Here is a 10,702-nt window from a genome sequence, read left to right on the forward strand (position 1 = left end):
ATGCAACACCTAACTTCGCATGTTAATGCCAAGAAAACGGTGCCTGTAAATGCAGCAGAGAGGAACCGCTTTTTTCATTTCTCTGTCATCTTAAATGTACAAAGCACCTTCGGATTCTTAAAAGAAACAGTGTTACTGTTGTACATCACCGTCAGCACACGAGGGCACCATTTAGTCACTGTGGAGGCTGAGCGCCGTGGGTTAACCAGGCCCAGAGGAGCAGGTTGTAACTGCTCAGCAGTCAGACAGCTCCGTCAGAGGTCAAAGGTCAGTGCAAGGACAAGGTAAAATCCCAAAGGCAATGAATCTGGGAAGCGTGTGTGACAGAGGCTGCTGTGTGAAAACATAGAAGTGCAGACAGACAACAGCAGCAGATATTGGACTTTTTTTTCCAGCTCTCCAGTTCTAGTGCAGATTGTGAATCCAGTAAAAATCACACTCAGACAAAGGGATCAAACATGTTCATCCCAAACTGTAATTTGGATCCTACTTTAACTGTACAGATAATTGCAATCAACCTCATCAGCACCAAAGAGCTGTAATTGCTGTATTTAACCACTATGAGCTCTTCTGATGATGGCAGCCTGTCATGAGTGTCCTCCAACACAAACCACTGAACGGGGGCGAGGAGAGTGGCCTTTGTAAAGGTGCTGCCAGTTAGATATGTCTTTTTGCAGTTAAAAAATGTCTAATATCAGCAGGAGTCTGGAGGTTTGGCTGGTACCAGTCACTGCCAGCTGTTTCTACAAAGTCAGGAGTGGACTGGAAAAAACTCTACACCCCCATGTCCCCGATCCACATAGTGTGCACTCTGCACTTGGTTTAGCTTCATCAGTACAAATGTTTACACTTGGAGAGAGCGTCAGACTCTACAAACCTTCAGACAGATACTGGGAATGAATCTGTTGGACAGGTACAGGTAGGTACAGGGGAGATGCAGTTCCTCCTGGGTTCTGTGTCATGTTCACAGTTGTTCTGTGCTATAGGACCACCTGGGCCAAGATTTGCTTTGTGGTCACACTATAACAGCGATCTGCTTCATGTAACAGAAAACTGAAATAATAAACATCTTGGGCACCAGGAAAAGCAAACCATAAATGTTTGTGGTGCAGGGGCTGAGCACTCAACCTGTGAAAACACCATCAGGCATCTTTATTGGCCAGAGCAACGTGAAGTGATATTTTAACTCAAACCAGGTAATAAAGCATCTGGGTCATGGCATGTTTGGAGACATTTATGGTGTTGTACTGGAGAGAGGAGATCAGACCCTGGTTCCTTTCTCACCTCCACGCTCACTACAAAGACTGACTGTGATCACGAGGACTGGTGTTTCCACAGAGTTACAGAAGCTGTGGATGCACCCATCTGAGGTCTGACGTTGGCATCATATGAAGCATGCCGACTCCTTTCCACTCTGTTACGTCTGCTTATGAACTGACAACCTGACCTTCATGACAATTAGAAGGTGGATTTGTTAGTGGCCAAGAAAACTATTCATCAGAAGTGGGTGGATACGTGCACCTTGTATTTCCACCATGAGAAGAGATTTGTTGGACTCTGCTCCAGCAATGCCACCATGTTGTGGATTTACACCCAGCACGGTACACGCCAATATAAACGACATATCTAAGTGGATGTGAAGGACAAATTCCATCTGGGTGCAGGCAAAGACATCCCTGTATGAGCTGAAGTGGCTGAGTCTTCACTGAGGTCGTACGACGTGGTGAAGAGGGGAACAGAGAGAAACCAGGTAAAAGTAACAGAGCACAGCTCGTGTGGTTGCGTTGAACTGATATGAAGGGCATCGACAGTCCAGTCCTCAACACATTGAATTCTTCTGGTGCTATAGCTTAATAACTAAAAGGCATCAGTCGTAGCACAAGCAGCAGCAGCCGATGTCTCCGTGGTGACACAGGTGAAATTGGATTTCCCTGCCCACATCCCACTCTGCAAACCAGAATGAATCACACTCATAACTACTGTAGCTCACTTTCACACACAAGAGGCTCGCCAGTCGGCTGAGAGGCAGCGCTTCCACCTCCTGTTCTCTCTCTCTCACACACACACACACACACACACACAGATTGACTCTCGCCAGAGACTACACAGCTTCCACTAGTTGTGTGGATACATTTTTGTTTAGTTCCACTGTTGTTTGGCCTCCTCCTTCTCCTTCACCTTCAAAGGACTATTCGAGGATTAAACTCAGATTTAGGGTTCAGGTTAAAATTAGGCAGTGACCTCACAACGACAGAAAGTCCAATGTGTGCGTACAGTGCCTTGCGAAAGTATTCGGCCCCCTTGAACTTTGCGACCTTTTGCCACATTTCAGGCTTCAAACATAAAGATATAAAACTGTAATTTTTTGTGAAGAATCAACAACAAGTGGGACACAATCATGAAGTGGAACGAAATTTATTGGATATTTCAAACTTTTTTAACAAATAAAAAACTGAAAAATTGGGCATGCAAAATTATTCAGCCCCCTTAAGTTAATACTTTGTAGCGCCACCTTTTGCTGCGATTACAGCTGTAAGTCGCTTGGGGCATGTCTCCATCAGTTTTGGACATCGAGAGACTGAAATTTTTGCCCATTGCCCCAGGGGGCCGAATACTTTCGCAAGGCACTGTAGCTGAAAACCATCACTTCCTGCTCATGTCAAAGCGTGTGTGTGTGTGCTATAGCGTTGACACCTCTCAGCCTGATGTTTCTGAACTTTAAGCTCACCGTTTAGAAAAGGACTGAAATGTGGTGAATCTAGAGCTACACAAGCTGGGTCCTCTCTGGTTCACAGGCAGCATCTGATGCTCTGCTTCAGGGAAATAAAGGTGTTCAGAGTCAGACAACAACTTCCTGTGAGGAAGCTGAGTAATGTCATAACTTTGTGGGTGCGAAAAAGTTATGAAATATCAAAAGTCTGGATGAGAAAGAGACCTGCACTAAAATAAATAAACCCACGTGCTGTAAAAATGTTCTATTTAAACACAAGGATTTTAACCGCTTCCTCCTCTATGACTTTGGTACATAAACAAAAACTTTTTTTTTTTCTCATCACAAACAATTTTTAAGTAAGCAGCTCGTGAGTGCATGAAGATGTTGAATCTGTTTAAATCTGGTCAGAATCAAAGATGATACTTCAGACAAGCTGTGATGTGTTTTCAAGGGGAAGCTGCTCTGAATAATTACTGGTTGTCATCTTCTTGTTACAGACGGAGGAGCTTTAGCCCACAGGACAGATTCACACCAACACTGCGTCTGTCTCTTCAGGACGACAAGTGACAGACTATAACGTTAAGATGTCATAGAGAGTGATGACAAAATAAAAGACAGATGTGCAAACAGGCTGCCAAATGTTTCTCCGTAATGCAGCTGGAAGTTCGGTCATTTCTGCATGAACACAGTAGGTTTGTTTGTCTGGTTTAACCTGCACACAAACAGGCAGCCGATCTCTCTGCCTCAGTGATGCCCCCCCCGTGCATTTTGCTGCACACGAAATCACGTCAGTCAGCATTCATCACTGCACCTCACAGACCTCAGGATGAAGGCTGTCTTTATTTTTAGATCTGTATCAGCAGAGACTTAAAGGAAGCATTAAAGGAAGTCTTATTTTTGACTTATGACTATTGCATGTGTTTAAGATAGTTGCTTTTCTTCCAAAGGAGGTGCTCACACCCAGCATGAGCGAAGCCACTCCTATCACAGTGAAGATGACGCGTACAGTACCAATGGTTTACCGCCTTTTAAAACAAATTCTTGTAACAAAATCTTTCCATAAACCACAACAGTGATATGAAACAAGCTTTTAAAGTGGAAAACTATAAAAGACTCTTTGAATAGAGATTTTATTTTTGCATCTGGCTGGTTGATATGGGAGCAGTGTCAGAAAAGGGCAGTGAAATGTAGATGCAGAGCAGGGTAATAATTAAAAATGACAGCAGATAAGGAAGAAGATTAGATAATATTACTAAGAAAACTTTATCCATGACGATGTTCAGGCCTGAGGGCCAAGTAACAAAACAAAAAGTTTGGACTTCAGGTCTTTTTACCCAACTTCTTGGCTCAGACTTTAGGTCTTTTTACCCAACTTCTTGGCTCAGTAATGATGCTCCAGGTCAGTTCAACTCGGCTTTGAGTTGAACTGACCTGCTCCAAAATGCCTCAGTGTTCAGGCTCAGCTTCCTGTTTACACGTCCCGGCTGTCACCTGCTGAGGAACAGAAACACCGAACAGTCCACACACACACACACCCACACAACACACAACCAGCAACAGTTGGACTTCAGTTTTATTGTTGTGAGAAAATCAATACCAAGTAAAAAATAAATTACTTCCTTGATCTTATTTCTTAAACCTCCTGGTCAGAGGTGTGCTTGAATTTCGCTCAGAGATAAAAACAAGGCTCACCTTCTTCCCAATAACTCGGCTTCCTGTTATCTAATGGGTCTCCAGCAGTAAAACAAAAGGAAACATTGCTATTTCTGCTTCTGTTTCCAACTCAGCCTCTAGTTTCTGCATAAAAGATGAAAATCAATGAGTGGGATCAGAGTCTCGTCCTGGAACTTAACTTGCACGAGTTGAGCAATAAATGTTAGAAAGGGGGTCCAAAGATGATCCAAAGACAGAGCAGAGCTCACAGGGTGTGAAACAGCCGTCAGTGTCATGCTACAGTCTGTCAGGTCTTTTACAGCTAATCCCTCGACCCAGACTCTGACAGCCGGTGACAACCAGACCAAAAAACCTGGTCACAAAGCACAGGCTTTTACACTGAAGCATAGTAGCTGTATCAAACTGAGCTGTTAATGTTTGCTCTTTTTATCAACCTTCTCAAATACAGAGCAACATCAGCAGCTTGGTACGGCAACAACATAACTCCAGTCAGTCAAAGTCTCACAAAGATCCTTATGTGTAACAGTAAAATGTGTCTATGGCTCTGTGAGATAGAAACAATACATCACATGGTAAATGGGAAAGAAAAACATGCAAAACTGTACATAAATAAATGTTTTTGTTGTTTAGTGAGTTTTGGAGCCTTTAAAACAAACTAAAGGAGCCGATAGAAATCACTGCTTTCTGTGGATTTCTGGGTCAGTCATCTGGAGGAAGTGTCTGTGTTTTATGTTTGTTGACATAGAGAGAACATCACCTTCATACTGACTTGACAGGAAGTGGTTTGGACAGGTACATGGGATTCACATACGAGACATTGGGGCTCTGTTTTGAGGATCCACTGCGTCTAAACAAGATGTATTAGCGCAAATGGCGAACCATTTTTTCTTGTCGTCAAATTACCTAAATGAATGTGGACACACCCAAACACCACTTGCACCAATACATCTTGTTCAGACGCTGTGGATCATCAAAACAGTGCCCTGAGTGTTTGTACAGTTTGTGTTTACCTGCTCAGGGCATGCAGAAGCTGAATCTGGTATCTACCATCTCTGCTCATCTAATCAGTTCTTTACAGACCTAAAAATTTAAAACTGAAGTTACAGCTTATTTATGAGAGAGATGACAGGAGCTAAAATGTAATAACAGAACACGAGTGTGGTGTTGTCATGGGTTTGGCAATTAATAAACCTACTTCTGAAGCTTCTGCACACATTAAAATCTGATCACTTTATCTGAAAACATCTTTAAACTCTCTCCCTCACTGTGCAGGCACGATACAAAGCATTACATTTCCCATCATTTCCCATCATGCCGTTCACACTGGAAACCTCACCGGTAGTTTTTGACCATCTTGTGAGCTCACACCCGGTCTGCAGCCACTGCAGCACTGCTGACACTGACACATGTCAAGCAGAGCAGAGCAGGGACACCATGTAGGCAGGTGAAACACCGTACTGCACCAACCAGTCTTCACTTTAACTAAACGTGTATAAAATCAAAACTAAACCTTGTTTTGTGTACGTATGCATCCTGATGTGAGCTGGGACGTCTATGGTCGTAAAACTGAAAGGCTGAAACAAAACCTCAGGTAAACACAGACAAAGACTGAGTGTGACAGTGCTGCTTGTGGTTCTGCGCACAAGTGTGAGGTTGTAGTGCTGCACTGATTTATCACCACTGCTTTTTCTAGTAAGACAATTAGGAGGCACTTAACCAACCTGGTAAATAACCGACAGCCATAGTAAAGCCAAAACCAGGAGCGACGGCCAAATGTTTCACAGTCTCAATCTTTTTAAAGCGACTGTGTCTGCTGAGACAAACGTAACACAAACTAAACAAAATGACATCAAACTGTTAATTCAGTGGCATAGATGAGTTAAGATCGTCCCAACCTGATACCCCCACCCTGTTCCCTCAACTATGTCCCAAAGAAATCCTCGACATCAGGCACTTGCTGATTAGTCCAAACCGCCCAATCAGAAACAACGAGCGGTGCTCCATCCTCCAATCGCCTCCTCTCAGTCATTTAGTTCATGCAGTGCCTCCATTCCTCTCTTTAGTCTTCTCTTCGGCCCATCTCCCTCCTCCTGCCCCTCCAGGCTCCGGTAGCTGCGATGGACACCAGGGGACCTCAGCTCAATGTCATCCTCGGTAAGCGCAGGATCGTCGGGTGACACAGGCTGCGGGGCTGGGTAGTTGGGCTGGTAGTAGCGATAGGGGTCATCTTCCTCCACCTCGCCGTAGTTCTGGTAGACGCTAGGTGGCAGTTGGACTGCGGGGATAGCGCCGCTGTCAGTGTCATCCTCACCCTCTGCATTGCACACCAACCAGGCAGTGAGCCAGCCAGCACGCCAGACACAGTCAGCAAGAGGCCAAAACAAACGGGGAAGACCCGCCACCACAGGAAGCAATGATTTGGATTGGTTTGTTGGGTTATGATTGGGTTAGAGAGGGCGGTATAAGAAGGACAGAGTGAGAGACAGACGAACAAGGGTTACCAGAGGTTACTGAGTCAGGGTTATCAGATACGTACTGAAAGCACAGTTAGAGGAAGGTTCAGCTTAGAATACAAAGCTAAAGAAGCACAAAACTAGCTTGATTTAATGGTGAGAAGTTTGGTGCAGATGTTTCCCAGACAGCCCTCAGATTTGTTATTTATTACATCACATTCAAACTTACTCATTGTTTAAGTAACTTGATCTTTTCAGGTAGCATCTTTTAAATAAAAGGTATCTGCATACTTAAGGTTAAAACGTGCAAAATCTATAAAATGTTGTTGTACAGATGAGCTTTTAGGGCCTAAAAAGAGTTTGTTACTGGAGTTTCTGCTAAGTCAGTAAAGCTTTAAAAAGAGGCACTGGATCATCATGACCTCAAAGGAACAGACGGGAGAGGACAATCGAGTCAGCACGAGTTCAGAGTGAGAACTCAGTTCCACCAGGTGACATTACGTTTTCCTTGCTCTCAACAAACTTACTAGTGTTGCTACAGACTACAGCAGACAGCTGCTTTAGGGTTTAAGGGGTAACTTTATATCTGTGGAGAGTTGTAAGATTTAGTTATTGCTGCTGATCCCTGCTGTTGTCGCTGTCAGTGTCTGTGAACGTGGCTCAGCTGTCAGTGAAATACTGATCGGGGGCTTATGAAGAGGAAAGGTTGTAAAACAAGACATTGACAGACAGACAGAGATGGAGAGAGACGGATACAAAGACAGGGGAACAATTACAACACACAGCCTGCAGGCTGCGAGCTGCACAGCGTTGTTCACACTGCTGTGTGACCTTTAACCTCAGCACACAAAGATTATCATGCATTTAAAGATGACTCATGTATGGCTTTCTTCACACACAGCTGCTTTCATAATTAATTAGATGAATGTATTTCCAGTCTATAAAATGCCATGTTTGTTGTCTGGATTAACAAACTGTACTGGACATGTGATGAATCCCACAGCACTAACTGTGAAGCTGTTAAAACATAATTTTTCATGTGTCCATTGCTGTGAAAGGCTGAGAAAACACAGCTGGAGTCGTTTGTTAACACGTGACAGATACAAATCTTTTATGGAAACTTTGTAAACTAATTTGTTGCACAAGTCCTGGTGCATGTAATTCGTAACATATGCGTAAGAAAACCCTTCACGCTACATCTTTGCAGTGACTCACAAATCACAAACAAACCACAAAACTGGGCGATTTAAATGAAAACTCTTGAGATGCAGAATTCAGGCTGTGATGTGGTTACATGCAGGTTCTACCGCTGCAGGAACACACTCAGGAATAACAGCAACATCTGTTTCACACATCTTCTCACTTACATCGAGTGGCTTTGGTTTTATTTGTTTAATGTTTCTTAAAACCGTACACTCTCACTCTTAGCCTGCAGGTTGTAGTAGCTAGTGGCTAACCTCCAACATCATGGGTGAGAGAGGTGTGAGCGGATGTCTGCTTCTCCAGAGATGAGCTGTTTAACTTAGCTTAGTACAGAAACTGGAAACAGGCTCTGTCCAACGGTAAGAAAACTCACCATAGCACCTCTACAGTTAATGAATTCACATGTTGCATCTGCACAAACCATGATCAGTGAGTTCTGTTGCACTGTCTTCTATTGTCATTGCTAGGAAACAGGATGTCAGTTTGTTGCATCCAAGACAAGTGAAATGTACCACATGCTATTTGGAACCACAAAGCATTTTAAAGTCACAGTTTCTCCTGCGTTTCTGAGCTGTAACCTGAACACACACAAACTGAATTCTGCATCTTAGCTGTGATACAGAATCTGAAGGTGTTTCTTCACCCTCAGATACACCGGGTGTGGGATGGACGGCCTCGGCAACATGCAGCCTGTTTAACTCACTGGCAGCTTTTCAACATGAAAAGGAACCGAACGAATTAAACATTTCACTCGATGACCTTCGATCCGAGACACACACCCACGATTGAAACTCATTCATGCTCAGTTCAACAGCACAGGTCCACATATTTAAACAAACTGACAGTAAGGTACAGTAGAAACAAGTCAACTGGACACTAAATGGGACAATTATAACTTTAAATGTGGTTCTTCCATATTTATAAGTCTCATTACAACCTTGCCAGCAGTCCCAGTGACGAGGGTATAGTCCTATAGTGTGGTTCACGATTCATTTCATTCAGTTAAACTGCCTCTTTATGATCTGGTGATATTGTACATTACAGTACCACCGTTACAAAACAAGCACACTGTATCTAAAGAGTACCTCCAACATTGTAGCCCAGACAGGAGTTCTGGTCGCAGTAGCCTGGAGGCCCCGCAGGGCCGACAGGTCCAGGGACCCCAGGCCGACCTGGGGCTCCAGGGTTTCCAGGTCTCCCTGATGGACCCTGGCTGCCGGGTCTGCCCTGTCCCTGGGGACCTGGGAGGAGGAAGATTTCAGTAGACAAAAGTACACATCTAAGAATGAAGGAAGATGTGCTAAATGTATAAAACTTTCTTCACCACATTATTTCTTCTACTATTATTATTATTGTAATTTGCAAAAACCATCTGGAAGACCACACTGTGTCTGTGAATGTATGGCACAGCTGACCTGGGGGTCCTGAAGGTCCTCTGGGGCCTTGGACTCCTACACCTGGAGATCCCTTGTCACCCTTCTCTCCTGGTTGACCTGGAGACACACACACACGCACACACACGCAGTCATTTCTTACAGATACAGTATTAGGTGGACAAAGTCTTCCACTCATGTTTGGACTCTTTGAGGCTGGAAGTGTCACAGGTTCGACCATTACCACAGGCTTTTCTTTGGCATGTGAGTGCCAATGTAATGTCTGTGATTGTTTTTTTTTGAAGAACAGACTGTCTTGTTGCTCAGGTGGGCTCCTTCAGACAGGTCTGTCTGGTTCCACTGGTCACATTTTTGTAGGACATTTGTGGATGTTCACTTGTGTGTTCAGTGCTGCTCCCTCAGAATCAACACATGAAACTTTCTGGATACCAGCTATGATTTTCAGACCTACTGAGGATGGTTGTGCTGTGGTGTGGCCACAGACACAACACACTGACCGACAGCTGCAATGGTGGGCATGGTCAGAGGTTTAAGAGACTGAAACAGGTATGTTTTTCAAAAATCCAGCACAGACTGGTGCTTTATCTCTCTTCTGGATCTCCTCTGCGTGGCTTTACCTCTTTCTCCCGGTTGCCCGTTCTGTCCATTCTGTCCTGGGAAACCAGGTCTTCCTGAGGGTCCCTGTTCTCCCTGGGGTCCTGGAGAACCCGGTCGACCAGGTTCTCCGGGGGGTCCTGGAACTGTGCGGATGGACACTTGTGGACTGGGTAAGTGGTTAATGATGGAGTTGAAGTGCACCATGTGGCCTGAAAACAGGAAAGGGAAGAATTTCCACAGAATGAGCCCAACTGGATGAAGACGCAAGGACCGAGTCAGACATGCAACATGGTTGGAAACACCAGAAGTCGAGTCCAGTTTTATTTACACTGCCCAGAACCACAAATCACAACTTGGCCCCAAGGCGTTTTATAGTCAGTGCAGTGTACAACACCCTCTGCCCTTTGACCCTCAAAACTGAGGAGAAACTCCCCCAAAACATATGGGGACCCTGTTTCTACACGTTGCTGTTCATTTCTTTAAATATACTATTAAAAGCTGCACCACATATGTTTCGTTAATGTAGTGGAGTGAAGGCTGAAACCTACCACAGAAATCTAAAAACAGACAAAGCCCAGAGCATCTGTCCTCAGCGCGCACACACACACACACACACACACAGAGTACACAGGTCATGGCGAGTATATGTGAACTTACTCTGGATCAGC

General features: G+C 44.3%; 1 protein-coding gene across 1 annotated transcript in view; it reads right to left on the bottom strand.

Annotated features, from left to right (window-relative positions):
• Window positions 1-4,268: 4,268 nt before the first annotated feature.
• The window catches only part of LOC109973197 (collagen alpha-1(XIV) chain-like), a 121,368-nt gene continuing 114,934 nt past the window's right edge, over window positions 4,269-10,702 (bottom strand). Inside the window, exons 45-48 of the mRNA XM_020622603.1 lie at window positions 10,055-10,282; window positions 9,459-9,536; window positions 9,129-9,284; window positions 4,269-6,701 (exon numbers count right to left, since the gene is read on the bottom strand). Coding sequence (XP_020478259.1) covers window positions 6,409-6,701; window positions 9,129-9,284; window positions 9,459-9,536; window positions 10,055-10,282 — 755 coding nt within the window. The 3' untranslated portion in view covers window positions 4,269-6,408. The remainder of the gene's footprint in view (window positions 6,702-9,128; window positions 9,285-9,458; window positions 9,537-10,054; window positions 10,283-10,702) is intronic.

This window comes from Monopterus albus, unplaced genomic scaffold (assembly GCF_001952655.1).
Source record: "Monopterus albus unplaced genomic scaffold, M_albus_1.0 scaffold283.1, whole genome shotgun sequence".
In the NCBI taxonomy this organism is placed as follows: domain Eukaryota; kingdom Metazoa; phylum Chordata; class Actinopteri; order Synbranchiformes; family Synbranchidae; genus Monopterus; species Monopterus albus.